The 18127-nt window shown below is 42.3% G+C and overlaps 1 protein-coding gene across 9 annotated transcripts in view; it reads left to right on the forward strand.

Annotated features, from left to right (window-relative positions):
• Window positions 1–18127, forward strand: part of PHF14 (PHD finger protein 14) — a 599885-nt gene that overhangs the window by 22588 nt on the left and 559170 nt on the right. For 7 of the 9 annotated variants that reach the window (XR_003941940.1, XR_003941941.1, XM_030201081.1 and 4 more), the window contains exon 3: window positions 17210–17880. Coding sequence is in view for 7 of the 9 variants with exons in the window: in XM_030201081.1 (XP_030056941.1) it covers window positions 17210–17880 (671 nt within the window). In the remaining 2 variants the exon portion in view is untranslated. The remainder of the gene's footprint in view (window positions 1–17209; window positions 17881–18127) is intronic. The other 2 variants (XM_030201091.1, XM_030201108.1) reach the window with 1 other exon arrangement.

The following is an 18127-nucleotide window of genomic DNA, read 5'->3' on the forward strand; positions in this document are numbered from 1 at the left end:
GGAAGAAGGAACCGTCTGAAAATAACAAGAAGCAGCATAAGGAGTGTCAAAGCAAATGCAAGGCGCAGATAAAGAAGGCCAAGAGGGATTATGAAAAAAAGATAGCTTTAGAGGCAAAAAAACATAGTAAATTTTTTTTTTTCAGTATATTAAAAGCAGGAAGCCGGCAAAAGAATCGGTTGGGCCGCTGGATGACCGAGGGGTAAAAGGGGCGATCAAAGGAAGACAAAGACGTAGCGGAGAGATTGAATTCTTTGCTTCGGTCTTCACCGAGGAAGATTTGGGTGGGATACCGGTGTCGGAAATGATATTTCAAACGGATGAGTCGGAGAAACCTACTGACTTCACGGTAAACCTGGAGGACGTAATGGGGCAGTTCAGCAAACTGAAGAGTAGCAAATCTCCTGGACTGGATGGTATTCATCCTAGAGTACTGGTAGAACTGAAAAATGAGCTTGCGGAGCTACTGCTAGTGATATGCAATTTATTCTTAAAATCGAGCATTGTACCGGAAGATTGGAGGGTGTAACGCCCATTTTTAAAAAAGGTTCCAGGGGAGATCCGGGAAATTATAGACCGGTGAGTCTGATGTCGGTGCCGGGGAAAATGGTAGAGGCTATTATTAAAAACAAAATTACAGAGCACATCCAAGGACATGGATTACTGAGACCGAGTCTGCACGGCTTTTGTGTGGGGAAATCTTGCCTGACCAATTTACTTCAATTCTTTGAAGGAGTAAACAAACATGTGGACAAAGGGGAGCCGGTTGATATTGTGTATCTGGATTTTCAAAAGGCGTTTGACAAGGTACCTCGTGAAAGGCTGCAGAGGAAATTGGAGGGTCATGGGATAGGAGGAAACATTCTATTGTGGATTAAAAACTGGTTGAAGGATAGGAAACAGAGAGTGGGGTTAAATGGGCAGTATTCCCAATGGAGAAGGGTAGTTAGTGGGGTTTCTCAGGGGTCAGTGCTAGGACCGCTGCTTTTTAATATATTTATAAATGATTTAGAGATGGGAGTAACTAGCGAGGTAATTAAATTTGCTGATGACACAAACTTATTTAAAGTCATTAACTCGCGACAGGATTGTGAAAAATTACAGAAGGACCTTACAAGACTGGGAGACTGGGCGGCTAGATGGCAGATGATGTTTAATGTGAGCAAGTGCAAGGTCATGCATGTGGGAAAAAAGAACCCGAATTATAGCTACGTCATGCAAGGTTCCACGTTAGGAATTACGGACCAAGAAAGGGATCTGGATGTCGTTGTTGATAATACACGGAAACCTTCTGCTCAGTGTGCTGCTGCGGCTCGGAAAGCAAATAGAATGTTGGGTATTATTAGGAAAGGTATGGAAAACAGGTGCGAGGATGTTATAATGCCGTTATATCGCTCCATGGTGCGATCGCACCTTGAGTATTGTGTTCAATTCTGGTCGCCACATCTCAAGAAAGATATAGTGGAATTGGAAAAGGTGCAGTGAAGGGCGACTAAAATGATAGCGGGGATGGGACGACTTCCCTATGAAGAAAGACTAAAGAGGCTAGGGCTTTTCAGCTTGGAGAAGAGACGGCTGAGGGGAGACATGATAGAGGTATATAAAATAATGAGTGGAGTGGAACAGGTGGATGTGAAGTGTCCACGCTTTCCAAAAATACTAGGACTAGGGGGCATGCGATGAAACTACAGTGTAGTAAATTTAAAACAAATTGGAGAAAAACTTTCTTCACTCAACGAGTAATTAAACTCTGGAATTCGTTGCCGGAGAACGTGGTGGAGGCGGTTAGCTTGGCAGAGTTTAAAAGGGGTTAAACAGTTTCCTAAAGGACAAGTCCATAAACCGCTACTAAATGGACTTGGGAAAATTCCATAATTCTAGGAATAACATGTATAGAATGTTTGTACGTTTGGGACGCTTGCCAGGTGCCCTTGGCCTGGGTTGGCCGCTGTCGTGGACAGGATGCTGGGCTCGATGGACCCTTGGTCTTTTCCCAGTGTGGCATTACATATGTACACTATTTATTGTCAAATCCAAACAAGCAGCGTGGTGTTGTCTATATCAAAACAAGGACATCAAAGCAGTCCAACTTAATCCAGAAAAAAGAAAAAGAGGGGGAAAAGTCTCAACAAGTGCTGCAATATTGAATTTTATTCATTAATTGCATGCACAACAAGTCATCATAGACTGAACCCCCCCCCCCCCCCCCCAAAAAAAAATGTCTATTTTTATTTTCTTATATTTATAAATGCTTATATTCACACATAGTTCCAGCTCTAAAAAGTCAAACAAAACCACAAAATAACTTATCTTTTGACAAATCTGTCCTGCGTATAGACTCCGACGGTCCCGTTTCGTATTTCTTCCTCAGGGAACCCAGACGCGAACTTGTGAAAAAATTGAGTGACTAAAAAACGCCGGACTGGACGCTGAATCAGCGTCCAGTCCGGCGTTTTTTAGTCACTCAATTTTTTCACAAGTGTTTTGATATAGACAACACCACGCTGCTTGTTTGGATTTGATTTTCACTTTGAATGGCAGATGTGTGAGATCTGAGTGTGATTTTGTGATCGCACTATTTATTGTCAAACACACATAGGCTGGAAGTAATTTTGGGTACTACCATGTTTTATATGTTAAAATTTAGTCGAAGCATTTGTTTTATTTTAATAAACTGCCTATCATTCCAGCATTATTTTGTGAGCTATTAATATCTCATCATAGAAACATAGTAGATGATGGAAGATAAAGACCTGAACAGTTGGAGGAAACTGCATCACCGACCTGAATGGGAGCTTAAGGGAAGAGTTCTAAAGTCATCTCGGGAAAGACTGTCAGCAGTAGCCATACCCTTCTATTTTGGGCAATGATGATGACAAAGTTTATCCCCGTCCCCGCAAGCTCTTTCCCCGTTTCCGTCCTTGCCCTGTCACTTCAAGCACTGTCCCCATCCCCGCGACCACTGTCCCTGCCCCCGTCCCCGCAAGCTCTGTCTGATTCTATCTGCACAAGTCTTGAACATTTATGATTTTAAATCATTTTATAAAGTATAAAAAGAAACTATGTTCTGTACAACTGTTGTTTTATAAATCACAAACAATACAGAACAAGGAACAACAAAACTCTTGCCTTCCCTCCTCCCTCACAAATATCCTCTCTAGTGGGAAAACTGAACAAGCCAAATTACTACAGAATGCTACACAGAAAGTTCATGCTGACAGAATAGCTTGGTCACACGTACACATGCACAGAACACAAATGCCAAATATAGCTGACCAAAAATGATAAACATATATTAAACCAAAACCCTAAAGAAATAGAAAGACATGCATTTCCTCCTATACCATGCAAAATATAAAGATCACATATGCCAGGGATGGTGTTAGGGAGTGCAACTAGGACAATTACACCCTGTCTAGAGAGAGCCCTAAGCCTGCTGGAAGCTGAAGAAGGCATGGCTGGATAGTGGACTTTGGAATCCCTTCCCAAAACTCTGCTCTGGGCCCCAGCCATGTCTAACACTAGCTCTGGCAGGATACATATTTCAAATCTGACATATTCTAATCACAGAATAGAAAATACATTTTTTTCTCTCTTATCTGGTCATTTTATTTTTCAAATCATGTTGGTCCTTAGCTCTGGGTTCTGTTTCCCTCTGTCTTCTCAATTCACTTGCTATGGTCTCCTGCCCATTTGACATTTCTTCTTTCTCCATTCTCACCATCTATCTTTTATCTTTTTGTAACTATCTTTTACCATGTTCAGCATCTCCCTTCTCGGTGTCCTCTCCCTGTCCAGCATCTCTCCGCATTTATCATCACCATTCTGTGTCCCTATCCCCTCCCGCTGTGTCCCTATGCCCCCCATGTCCAGCAAAATGTTTTTTGAAAAGGCCGTTTTTACAGGCACACTGAAAAATGGATCGGAGCGCACCCAAAATCCGCACCTACACTACCGCAAGCCATTTTTCATCGCACCTTAGTAAAAGGACCCCTTAGTGAGGATATAACTTTAGGACTGCAAAAATAGCAATTGTAGAACCATCTGAAGGGAGCAGGAAATCACTCTTTACCCTCCTCAGATCATCATTGGTCTATCCAAACCACATGCAACATGTCCCGTTTTACTTATGTGTTTTTACTAAATCGTGCAAAAAATGTATCTGGAAAGCTCAAGGTTTGTATTCCATACCTGTGTTCCTCTGTAAAATAGACTCTGTTATCCAGCTGCAATATTATTATTATTACTAGTAAAAAAGGCCTGTTTCTGAAACCAATGAAACGGGTGCTAGCATGTGTTTTTTTTTGTGTGTATGTGACACAGAGTTATTTTGTGTGTGTGTGTGAGTGTGTGAGGGTGCGGTGTGTGTGCAGGTTGTTGATGTGTGTCTTTATTTGTTTTGTTTTTTGCATGGGGGTTGGGGGATGTGCTGTGCTGGCAAAGTGGGTTGGATTGGTGTGTGGCTTTGAGGGTGTGTTTCTGTTGTATTGTGTGTGGTTTTGTCAGTCAAGGAGGTTTGTGGAGGGGGGTCTTTCTGTTGTTGAAATGTAAATGTGGTTGTAGGGGGGTCAGCCTTTGCTGAGTGTTTTTTTTTTTCAGGTTTTTTTTTTGTGTTGTTTTAGATGGGTGGAAGGTAGAGGAGCACGTTCTTGGTCTGTCGGTATTTTTTGGCCGTTTCAGGGCTGCTGTAGGGGAACGCTGGAAGTGAAATGTGCTGTGGGAAGCAGCGCCGTCTTTTTTCCGTTGGGCTGGGGTTCTGGGTATCCTGGAGGTGGGAGATGGCTTGCCTGAGGCTGGGGATGGTTGGGCACGTCCTTGGCCGCTTCAGCAAAAGGGGAAGAGGAAGGGGGTAGGGAGTTACCTGCAGCCGCGTGAGAAACCAGGTATTCTTTGTTTGTTTTGTATTATTAGTTTGCATTTCTGTTGTAGAAAGAGTGGATGCCTTTCGAATGATGGAGGATGTGTGTGTCGGTGTGCGGTTGTTTCGTTAGTTTTGCAGCCAGTCTCCAGCGATTCCTAGGCAGGGAAGGAGTAGGGAAATTTGCTGCTGGCTGGGTCGCGGGAAATCCTTCCAGCTGGGCCACAGCTTGTCCTGTTCGCCCACGTCCCAGATGGTGAGGGGCACACTGTTCTCCGGCTCCACCGACTCCGCGTCTAGCGAACCCAAATATAGTCTGTGCTATAGACCCTCTGGCACTCTTCAGTACCGGCATTAGGCATTTAAAAATTTCTTCCCCCCCACCCCTTCCGGTCTATTTTTGCACATACCCACAACAGGAATATTCTTCTCTTGTTCATGCGGTGGTTCTGTGCTCTCCGTGCTGCACAGATAATGAGCCATTCTGCTGGTGAATGCTCCTCCCTTATTGCCACGTAGTTTCCTCTGATAGGTCCGTCTTACGTTGCCTAGCGTTGCCTGGGAACGGTTTTGTGATGGTCCTTTATGTTTCAGAACATTGAGTGTGTTTTTTCTGATTGGTCCGTCATGCGAGGGCGGGGCTGAGAGACATGGTCAGTGTTGTGGCTTCACCACCATGAATCCATGAACCCTTCAGGGAGTGACTGAGTGACTTCAGAACGTTGTCTTCAGAACGTTGAGCGTGAGTTTTATTATAGTAGATAAGTGAAATATGCAAAGAGTGAAGTGGAGTGCCTGAGACTATTAATTGCAGTCTGTGATGGATATTATAAACAAGGAGTTCTGAAGAGTTAACTGCCAGTTGCAGAAGTTAGAATAAAGTTCCAATAAAGTTATCTTGCATTGAATAAAAAATCCTTAGAGTGAAGAGTGGTTTTTGGTGTGAGAGCGAGAACGCTTTCTCCTGGACAGGGGCGGGACTGACAGTGACCTGTGCCCCCGGGCAGTAAGGGTCATTGGGGCCCCCCAGGCACTGCTTGTGCCCCCTCCATCTGCACACTGCCACACCCTGCACACTAATGAGTCCACCTCAGTCCTATCTTGAAGGACCCTGGTGATCTACTGGCCTCTTCTGGGCAGGAAAGATCCCCACTCATTCTGCCTGCTGCCGCTGCTGTGCTCGACACCGCCGTGTTTTCAGAATGGCTGCCGAGACCTCCTGCGGTAACCGTGCAGATATTGGCAGTTTCGCAAGAGTGTTGCAGGGAAGTGTCAGCCATTTTGAAAATGCAGAGGCGGTAGGCAGAGTAGCTACAGCAGGCAGGAAAGAGTGGGGATCTCCAGCCACTAGACCACCAGGGCCATTGGGCAGTGCTCAGTTGCCTGTTTGGTCAGTCCACCCCTGCTTCTGGACTGATAAGGAACCATTGGAAAATTTGAACTACCCTTCCAAATGCCCTGAATCTCTATTCCGGACCACTGACCCACTCCCAAGCTCGTTTGGTGGAGAATAATGACTGTGTGAGTGGTGATTAGAGTGGAGTTAAAATAAAGTACACAGAGAGATAAATTTGTCCCTGACACCCATGTCGAGGAGTGGAATTGAGCTGAGCTGGTGGTGTTGGGAGTGTTTTGTGATTTTTTTACAACAGGGCTGCTTCATGTCCAGGACACTGTCAGGAGTCTTCCTGCCTCACACTGACCTTGTTCTGAATCTCCCTGTTGATGGGCAGCCCTGCTTTCCAGTGTCTTCCTCCTGAGGGGGAGGGAAGAGAGGAAAGGGAGTAATAAGAAATCCTCCTCTGATTTGATGGCTGGGTTCAAAGCAGTTTCAAAGTTTACAAACCTGTACAACTTTAAATGGGAGGCTCATAAATTATCGTGCCTGAAAACTATGAAATCGTAGTCACAGAAGATGCAGCAAATAGCAATCATGTTAGTACTCTCAATGAGGGGGAAGAGAAGAAGTAAGACATTAAGAACAGAAAATCCAGGTTACCTCTGTTGGCTGGAATCTCCACATGGTCCCCAGTGAGTATAATGAAGCATTGGGTAGCTGAGGCAGGGAATTCAAGTTAGTGCTTTCTTGTTTTGCAGTGGAAAGAGCTGATGCGTTTTGCCAGTAAGGTATAAAAGTCATTTCACACATCTCAGCTGCATGATTAAATCATAGTGCTTCTGGTTTAGGATAGAGGAATGGGGCAGATAGTGGGTGTAAATATTGGGGGTGCCTAAGCATCCACCGAGCTGGTGCCTAGGGCCATGAGGAAGATCCCCCACATGCTTCTGGGGGGGGGGGGGGGGGGGGGGAGGAACCTGGCTTTCTCCCCCATGGCGTTGGACTGTAGATACAGTGTGCCACACCATGTGAGGTGGGGTTACTCTTTGCAGTGAGAGAATTTCAGGGATTTCTTTATAACAGACTTGCCTTGTCTCTGCTTGGCGGGCATTTGGTTTCACTTAGCAGCACTGTTAGTGGGCCTTTGTCTGCCAGCTGTGTGGGCAGTGAGCTGATGGCCTTCTGAGAGCTTAGGCATGGCCTTCGCATGTGGGCCCGGATGGTTCCCGGTGGTCCCCTTCTTGCCTGTTTCGGCACCCAGTAGGCCTGCTCTGTAGGGAGATTGAGCAGTTTTTTTTTTATACCTTGGGTATCAGCAGTGGTAATGTGGGCTGGTCGCTGTGGTTTTGGTGTCTGGTTTTTTGGTGTGCGGTGGCCTTGGAGGGGGATTAGTGTGATGCGCTATCTTGCCCATTAGTTCCTTCTAGGTTGTGCTCTTTGCTGGTTAGTTCTCTTTGCAGCCTTCAGGAGACTTACGCTCGGGTGCCTTCCTTCCAGCCTGCTTTGAGGGCCTTTTTTATTTTTTGTTGCTGTGCCTTGTGTGGCGTTTCCAGTGTTGGTTGTTTACTGGTCGGCACTGCTCCATGTTACCATGCCACAGGTGCAGCAGACCCAAACTCCAGGCTCAGTCCCAATGCCAGAACATTATGGACGCAATCTGAATTCAAATGGACCTATTCAAGCTCTAGGGTCCTCAGAGGACATCCTGCAGGGGCTCCCCGATGTAGCCATGATCAGGGCATGAGGGGGGGAGACCCTTCTGATCCCCCTTCCCCAGAAGTGGAAACCACATCCCCAGGCTCCCCACACTGTGGCAAGATGGCGCCAAAATGGTCACTATTCCTGCCAAAGTTAAGAGGGCTGCAGATGCTATGTTTACATCACAAAGTTTTCCTGAGGGACTAGGTTCCTCATACCCCACAACGTCAGGAGCCAGTTCACCCTGCTGTGAACTCACCTACACCATGACCAGGAGAAAGAGACTCCCCTGAAGCTGAGTTTAGCCGGCCATACTGCTCCCAGAAAGGCTTATCTTTAGATTTTTCTATTTTATTAACAAGTTTGCACATAGTTGAAAAACTATCACATATATTGCATTTTCTTTCTGCCTAAAGGTATCACATGTACCACATTCATTGTAGGTGTAATGAAAAATTAATAATGAATGTAACTACTGGGCAGACTGGATGGACCTTCAAATCATAAAAACTATGTGAAATGTAATGCCAATAATTATCTCAATATGCTAGGCTAGTATAAGCATTTTATGCCAAAACAATTTAAAACCCCTTCCATCTCCTCCCCTTATCCTCATGCACTCTTTAATGGGAACATGAAGTTCAAGTTCAACTTATTTGATATACTGTAAATATAATGAAAATCTAAACATATATAAATAAAAATAGTATGGGGGCAAAGGGAAGTGAAACCAGAACACATTAAGACAAACCACAAACAGACAGTCTACAAGGGGAAAAATCAAAAAGAAAGAAAAAGGGGCGGGAAGACACAATTTACAAACGGGAAAACCCAAAGGGGAGAAAACATAAGGGAAGGGGACCACATGAATATCACTAGTTAAGCAGCAATAAAGGGGGTGCAGTGGACAGATGAATGGGCAAATGAAATATTAGACTAACGTAGGAAAAGAAAAATAATACACTTTCAATTGTGGTTTTAGCTTGAGGAAAGAGGTTTTCCTCCTGATATAGAGGGAAAGATCATTCAGAAGGGTTGATGTAAATACACTCAAGCACAAAGTCCTGTTAAGAGTCTAGATCAGGGGTGTCCAACCTTGATCCTTGAGGGCCACAATCCAGCTGGGTTTTCGGGATATCCCCATGAATGTGCATTTACACCCACCAAGTATCCTTTTTTTCAATCTCGTTACTACATAGCTAAACCAATATAATAAGTAATAAGTAACTCAAGGAACGCATTGCGTTCAAGATATGCACGATTGTACACAAAATCATTCACGCAGAGGCTCCAATGTACATGCTAAACCTCGTGGACCTGCCTCCCAGAAACGCCATAAGATCAGCCCGCAAATTTTGCAATCTGCACTTCCCCAGCTGTAAAGGACTAAAATACAAGCTGACACACGCCACCACCTTCTCTTACATGAGCACGCAGTTGTGGAATGCACTACCTACAGCCCTGAAAACCATTGACGAAACAACTAACTTTCGCAAATCTCTGAAGATACATCTCTTCAACAAGGCCTACAAAGAAAACTCATAACCTACAAACTACCGCCCCAATCTACCCAGTTATTAAAGCCCACCTTCTAAACTTTCCTGCCTAACACCTTCCTTCTCTCTTCCCTTACTTAATCTTTGTACAATACTAATTGTATCTGATATCCTAGAATGATTATGTCATAACAAAACTCTGTAAGCCACATTGAGCCTGCAAATAGGTGGGAAAATGTGGGATACAAATGCAATAAATAAATAATAAAATATTTAGTCACAAATTAACCTTTATCAAATATCCATATCAACTAAAGCTACTTAGCTCTTCTATTTAATATTAGTCACACACACACCGTTCATTCATACCATTTATACTAATAACCTCTTATACTACATAAATCAATTCAATAATACTCTCAACAAAATATATTTAAAAATATATAATATTGGTCCTATGGCTTGAGCAATTTTTTTCTTCTTTTCACTCCAGTGGAAGTTTTCATTCAAATTATACAGCTTATATCTCATCTAGCATCAAATATCTGCCATCAATATTCATTCCACCCAACTCATTAATATTTTAGTAATCGCAGATATTAATTTTTGTTAGTGTCCATTCTAACCATCACAGTCCTTAATACTCTTGCTTCAAAGGCAGAATATCCTTCAAAACGTTTCTGTAAACCAATAGTCCCCAAAGTGTCTCTTAACTCAGTCCATCACTATATTCAGCCAATTCTTTTTCCTCTTAGCTGCTCAATCAACTTTGCTACTCAGTCGAACCCAACACAGTCACTGTGTTTTGCTCAAGGTGTCTTCAGGGGTTTAATCTATAATATATATACTAATATTAAAAAGAGCTAATTTGTATAAATCCCTTCAAACCCTATCTCATATTCATAAACTTGTACATACCTCTTATAACTTAAATATATTCTTGACTGCAAAACAGAAGCAGACCTCTGTATGGCAGCGGGAACAACGGTGCCCTGCATTAAACAATGCCAGTGCATGCACAGTGTTACAAGTTTGATTTTTATATTCCGGTTGAGTGTGTCATGTTAATGAATGACTAACCTTTCCACTTTGTTTAAACTGGTTGGAAATGCCATCCTCCATTCATATATCAATTTTTGTTCTTTAAAAGACATTTTCTGTAAGACATTACTTCCCTCCTGTAAGTTAAATTGAATTAAAACAACAAACTTTAACTCACTTATATCATGATGTGCTGAAATCCAATGCTCCACTGAGAAGATAAGAGTAGCCATACTGGGTCAGATCAATGGTCCATCTAGCCCAGTATCCTGTTTTCCAAACAGTGGCCAAGCCAGGTCAAGAGTACCTGGCAGAAACCCAATTAGCATTAACATTCCATGCTACTAATCCTGGGGCAAGTAGTTTCTTTCCCACGTCTGTCTCAATAGCAGACTTTTCCTCCAGGAATTTGTTCAAACCTTTTTTTTAAACCTAGATACGATAACGTCTGTTACTACATCCTCCGGCAAAGAGTTCCAGAGCTTAACTATTTATTGATTGAAATAATATTTCCTCCTATTTGTTTTAAAAGCATTTCCGTAACTTCCTTGAGTGTCCCCTAGTCTTTGTACTTTTGGAGCAAGTAAAAAATCAGTTTACTTCTACTCGTTCTATACCACTCAGGATTTTGTAGACCTCAATCATATCTCCCCTCATCTGTCCCTTTTCCAACTGAAGAGCCTTAATCTCTTTAGCCTTTCCTCATTTGAGAGGAGTTCCATCCCCTTTATCATTTCGATCGCTCTTCTTTGAACCCTTTCTAATTCCGCTATATCGTTTTTGAGATATGGTGACCAGAACTGAACACAATACTCAAGGTGCGGACGCACCATGGAGTGATACAAAGGCATTATAGTATTTTTGGTCTTATTCACCATCCCTTTCCTAATAATTCCTAGCATCCTGTTTGCTTTTTTGACTGTCGCCGCACACTAAGCAGAAGATTTCAGCGCATTGTCTACAACGACTCATACATCTGTTTCTTGAGTGCTGACTCCCAAGGTGGATCTTAGCATCAGGTAACTATGATTTGGATTATTCTTTCCAATTTGCATCACTTTGCATTTGTCCACATTAAATTTCATCTGCCATTTGGATGGCCAAGCTTCCAATTTCCTAAGGTCTTCTTGAAATATTTCATAGTCTGCTCATGTTTTAACAACATTGAATAGTTTTGAATCATCTGCAAGTTCAATCACCTCACTCGTCGTTCTGATTTCTGTATCATTTATAAATACATTAAATAACACCAGTCCCAATACGGATCCCCGTGGCACTTCGCTGTTCACCCTCCTCCATTGAGAGAAATGACCTTTTAACCCTACTCTCTGTTTTCTGTCCAATAACCAATTCCTATTCCACACCAGAACCTTTTCTCCTATCCCACGTCTCGTTACTTTTCTCAGGAGTCTCTCATGAGAAACTTTATCAAAAGCTTTCTGAAAATCTAGATGCAGTACGTCAACAGGCTCACCTTTATCCACATGTTTATTCATTCCTTCAAAGAAATGTAGCAAATTGGTGAGGCAAGACTTCGCTTGGCTGAACCCATGCTGACTCTGTCCCATTAAACCGTGTTCTGTAATTTTATTCTTTATAATAGCTTCCACTATTTTGCCTGGAACCGAGGTCAGGCTTACCGGTCTGTAATTTCACTGATCACCCCTAGAACCCTTTTTAAAAATTGGTGTCACATTGGCCACCCGCCAGTCTTCAAGTACTATGGATGATTTTAACAACAGGTTACATATTAGTAACAGCAGATGAGCAATTTCATGCTTGAGTTCTTTGAATACCCTTGGATGTATGCCATCCGGTCTAAGTGATTTAATACTCTTTAATTTGTCAGTTTGGCTCAGTACACCCACTAGGGGTGCTTCTAATTTCTGTAGTCTAATATTGCTCAGATGTTGTGCCAATTGATGTTTATTCTTTTTCACAGTTTGCCCTATTTACCATAGTCCACAGTGGCATACTATGGCATAAATTACAAATGCTGAATTACAGTTTGTTTTGGATCTTAAATAGAACTCTTCTGTTTCTGTTGATTACATTTACCACACATATAGGTGGGTTAGCAGTGGAGTTTGTGGACATAAGTATACACGTTCAAGAGGGAGGACTTAAGACTAAAGCATATCATAAACTGATAGATAGAAACACTCTTTATTTTCCATTATAGAAGTCACCATCCTTATCAATTAAAAAATAGTATACCCATAGGCCAGTTTTTACATATACAAAGATTTTGTTCTGATAAGTAGGATTTTGTAATTCAAGCACAAGAAATGAAATATAGATTTACGCAGAGAGGCTATCTGCCGAAGGTTATACATAGAGCATTTAAAAGAGCTTATATTGTTTGCAAATCCTGGTTGTTTCATTCTCAGGGAAAATCGGAAAAGGATAACAAAATAGCAAATTTTGCCGTATGTACCTTCATCTAATAAGGTGAAACAAATTATATGTAAACATTGGCTGATATTGCAGTAATACAAAGGGATGAGGATATCTCATTTTGCATACAGTGGGGGAAATAAGTATTTGATCCCTTGCTGATTTTGTAAGTTTGCCCACTGACAAAGACATGAGCAGCCCATAATTGAAGGGTAGGTTATTGGTAACAGTGAGAGATAGCACATCACAAATTAAATCCGGAAAATCACATTGTGGAAAGTATATGAATTTATTTGCATTCTGCAGAGGGAAATAAGTATTTGATCCCTCTGGCAAACAAGACCTAATACTTGGTGGCAAAACCCTTGTTGGCAAGCACAGCGGTCAGACGTCTTCTGTAGTTGATGATGAGGTTTGCACACATGTCAGGAGGAATTTTGGTCCACTCCTCTTTGCAGATCATCTCTAAATCATTAAGAGTTCTGGGCTGTCGCTTGGCAACTCGCAGCTTCAGCTCCCTCCATAAGTTTTCAATGGGATTAAGGTCTGGTGACTGGCTAGGCCACTCCATGACCCTAATGTGCTTCTTCCTGAGCCACTCCTTTGTTGCCTTGGCTGTATGTTTTGGGTCATTGTCGTGCTGGAAGACCCAGCCACGACCCATTTTTAAGGCCCTGGCGGAGGGAAGGAGGTTGTCACTCAGAATTGTACGGTACATGGCCCCATCCATTCTCCCATTGATGCGGTGAAGTAGTCCTGTGCCCTTAGCAGAGAAACACCCCCAAAACATAACATTTCCACCTCCATGCTTGACAGTGGGGACGGTGTTCTTTGGGTCATAGGCAGCATTTCTCTTCCTCCAAACACGGCGAGTTGAGTTCATGCCAAAGAGCTCAATTTTTGTCTCATCTAACCACAGCACCTTCTCCCAATCACTCTCGGCATCATCCAGGTGTTCACTGGCAAACTTCAGACGGGCCGTCACATGTGCCTTCCGGAGCAGGGGGACCTTGCGGGCACTGCAGGATTGCAATCCGTTATGTCGTAATGTGTTACCAATGGTTTTCGTGGTGACAGTGGTCCCAGCTGCCTTGAGATCATTGACAAGTTCCCCCCTTGTAGTTGTAGGCTGATTTCTAACCTTCCTCATGATCAAGGATACCCCACGAGGTGAGATTTTGCGTGGAGCCCCAGATCTTTGTCGATTGACAGTCATTTTGTACTTCTTCCATTTTCTTACTATGGCACCAACAGTTGTCTCCTTCTCGCCCAGCGTCTTACTGATGGTTTTGTAGCCCATTCCAGCCTTGTGCAGGTGTATGATCTTGTCCCTGACATCCTTAGACAGCTCCTTGCTCTTGGCCATTTTGTAGAGGTTAGAGTCTGACTGATTCACTGAGTCTGTGGACAGGTGTCTTTCATACAGGTGACCATTGCCGACAGCTGTCTGTCATGCAGGTAACGAGTTGATTTGGAGCATCTACCTGGTCTGTAGGGGCCAGATCTCTTACTGGTTGGTGGGGGATCAAATACTTATTTCCCTCTGCAGAATGCAAATAAATTCATATACTTTCCACAATGTGATTTTCCGGATTTAATTTGTGATGTGCTATCTCTCACTGTTACCAATAACCTACCCTTCAATTATGGGCTGCTCATGTCTTTGTCAGTGGGCAAACTTACAAAATCAGCAAGGGATCAAATACTTATTTCCCCCACTGTACATACGGGGCCAAAATTTAGGAGAAAAATTGTCTATTAATAGTCATAATATTAAGTGTGTAGGTTACCATGCTAAATATAAGGGCTGTAGGTATTGCCAACATGCCATTGAAACAAATTATACAAATGCCAAATCAACAGAAACCAAAGAAGTTCTATTTAAGATCTAAAACAAACAGTGATTCAGCATTTGTAATTTATGCCATAGTATGTTCCTGTGGACAATGTGTATAGGAGAAACTGTGAAAAAGATTAAACATCGATAGGCACAACATCTGAGCAATATTAGACTACAGAAATTAGAAGCGTCCCTAATGGAGCATTGTGTTTCAGCATGGCATGATATGAGTTAAAGTTTGTTGTTTGAATTCAGTTTGACTTACAGGAGGGAGATAATATCTTACAGAAAATGTTTTTTAAAGAACAAAAATTGGTATTTGAATGGAGGACGGTGTTTCCACCCGGTTTAAACAAAGACATGGAATGGTTAGGGATTCATTAACATGACATATTCAACTGGAATTTAAGATCAAGCTTGTAACACTGCGCATTCACCAGCATTGTTTAGTGCAGGGTTCCATTATTCCCATTGATTAGCTTGTTAACCCAGTTAAGATATGCACATTGTTATGGAATACGCTTAGGTTTCAGTGCAGAATGCTAGGCGCGCTAGATAGAATCCGGAGGATAGTGCAGAATTTTGTAGGGAATTTTAAAATACTGCATGCAGAATTCTTAGAGTTTTTATTTTTTTATTTTTGCGCAGAATTCCCTGAGGAGTAACTTCCTCGGCTTTTTTTTGTTCTTCATCGTTGCATTGCAAACAAGCACCCCTTCTTTCTTGCTCCCTCTGATTCAGTGCTGATTATCACAGTTGTGTGTTGGGCCATATTCTCTTCCTGAATGCCAATTTGAACTGTGCCGGGCACTGTAGATCCCTGCAGTTCAAATTCTGCACTTAGCACTGGTAATCAGAGGAAGGAAGACATGGTTTGATGCACAGTTGCTCTCTTCCTCCTCTGCTTGTAATAATTAGTGCAAGGGGTAAGAGAGAAGGGCAAGCTTGGGTGGGGGGGGGGGGTGGCATGCATATAAGTTGGGGTTGCACGAGGAGGATGGAAGGGGAGAGCAGGAAGGTGCAGTGGTAGGGGATTTGTGTTTGTAAACTCAGGGACACCCTAGTAGGAGGATGGGATGAGGGAAAGCAGTATTACTAGTCCTGGTCCCTCTGCAGAATTTTGTGTGACAAGTGTGGACTTCTGCATAAATTCTGTAATGCATGTAAACCAGGCACACATTTACACATTTGGAAGAGGTGTAAATTTGCGCATGACGATTTGTGTGCTACTTGGGCTAGTTCCGGATGCCTCTTTTATAAAGACTCTTTGGTGCCTTTCTTGCCTTTATAGAATGGACGCTTTTTTGGTCTTTCATGTAAGTAATACCCTTTTATAAAATTACTTCCATACCATCCACTTGTACGTTCACCATGCACTACTGCTTACCATTTGTATAGCTCTACTAGGCATATGCAATACTGTACATATTATATGCAGGCACTTTCTTGGTCCCTAGCGAGCTCACAGTTGAAGGTGTTTTTTGTACCTGGGGCAATGGAGGGTTAGGTAACTTGCTCAGAGTCACAAGGAGCTGCAGTGGGAATTGAACCAAGTTCCCCAGGTTCTTACCTTTCTGCACTCACGATTAGGTTGCTTCTCCATTCTATAAGTGGGATTTTAACCTGGTTCTCTTGTTTTACAGTCCACTGCACTAGACTGACCCTCTGCCAGGTCACACCATCCACTCGCATATATGCATACCCACTTGAGACAGAATTTTAGTCATAGTGATCAAGAGGAAAACAAATATTTGGAATACAATTTTATTTTTTGGACATGCACTTTATGAGGATAGTATTCAATGTGAGCATAAGGAAAATGCAGCCTAAAAGAAAAAAGATGACTTGTCTTAGGAAGTTTCTGGGATTTAAAGAAGAGCTTACACTAGGATATGCATCTTTATGATTGAGCTCTTCCAGAAAACATATCAATAGGGTACCACATTGGTTCATTTAGCTTTCTCATTAGCTACCGCCTTATATCTGTAAGTAAGGCAACTCGTCTGCATCTGGAGTGTGTTCACCAGACCAGCATTTTCCCAATACTTTTAAGTACTTTTTTGTGGTAGAGACAAGAGAAAGTCCACCAGTTTCTTAGTGTTACTTGACAGCTTTTGGAAAACTAGGTATTTTTAAAATAATTAACTGAAAATATTTATACTAATATATAGTATATCCTTTAGTCTGAAACTTTTACCAGAACAAAAAGATCAGATAATAATAATATCATATGATTTTAATGCACAAATAGCTCTATTGAGAAACTAGCAATTTTTGTTCTAACCCTGTGCAATTTGACAGGGCTCCTAGTTGCTTGATGGCCAATAAATTACAAAGATGAAGTCAGAGATGGAAAGAGAAACTTTCAGAGTTCTCCCAAAAGTTAGTCCATTTATCTTTGCTAAGAGCTAAATTGCTTTTGACAATAGGGGTCGTACACTAAATAGAGTCTATAATGTTGCTCATGGTTTGGTATATATTAGCAAAAATGGCATATCTCTGACATTTTGTTAAAACCCTTTTTATTCTCTTTTGCTCAGCAGATTCTGACGGTAGCGGTAATAGAAGTGATGCTTCCAAGGACACTGGAGAGGGGTCCTGCAGTGAACCAGAAAACATCTTGGAGGAAGATCTTGTGGCTGCAGCTGCAGCAGCAACAGAAACTGCAACAGAGGAAAGAACAGAGCCTCTAGAAAAAGAAGCACCTAAATGTTCTATTGAAGAAGAAGTGCTAGGAAACGAAGAGCAGCCTATTAAGACTGAGGAGAAAGAAGAAGAGAATGAAGAGGAGAAACTCAAAGGGAGAAAGGAAAAAATGACAGATGTGGATCCTAGTGCTGAAGAGCAAGCAGATGAACCAAAAAAATGGAATTTGCGCAGGAACCGCCCACTTCTGGATTTTGTCACTATAGAAGACCTCAATGAAATAGATGATTATGACAGTGAGGATGATAATGACTGGAGACCTGCTGCTGTCAGGAAAAAAGGGAGAACAACATCCCGGAAGGAGGGGAGTGATGTAGATGATGATGATGATGATGGGAGTGAAGAAGAGGAAGATAATGATGAGGAAGGGAATGAAGATGACAGCAGCAATGCTAGTGATAATGACAGAAAGAGGAAGAAAAATAAAATTTCTAGCAGGAATAGTGCTGATGATGAAGAACTGACGAATGATAGCTTGACTCTTTCACAAAGCAAGAGTAATGAGGTAGGGTAATCAGTGTTCTACAGAATCCACAGGAACCTCATGTATTCTGGAAAAGATGCTAGCATGCTAGAAATGCACCATTTTGCATAGTTTTTACCTGTTTTGCTTAAGTGTTAAGTGTCTGTTGGGGAGGGTCTGCCCATCAGTTTATCTGTCCATCCATGTACACAACAACAAAGAAAAGCACAAAAGGGCTTTCAGGACAGGAACAAACAAGAATTATTTATTAAAGAGACCCGACACAGGA

Source organism: Microcaecilia unicolor, chromosome 1, assembly GCF_901765095.1.
Source record: "Microcaecilia unicolor chromosome 1, aMicUni1.1, whole genome shotgun sequence".
NCBI classification, from domain to species: domain Eukaryota; kingdom Metazoa; phylum Chordata; class Amphibia; order Gymnophiona; family Siphonopidae; genus Microcaecilia; species Microcaecilia unicolor.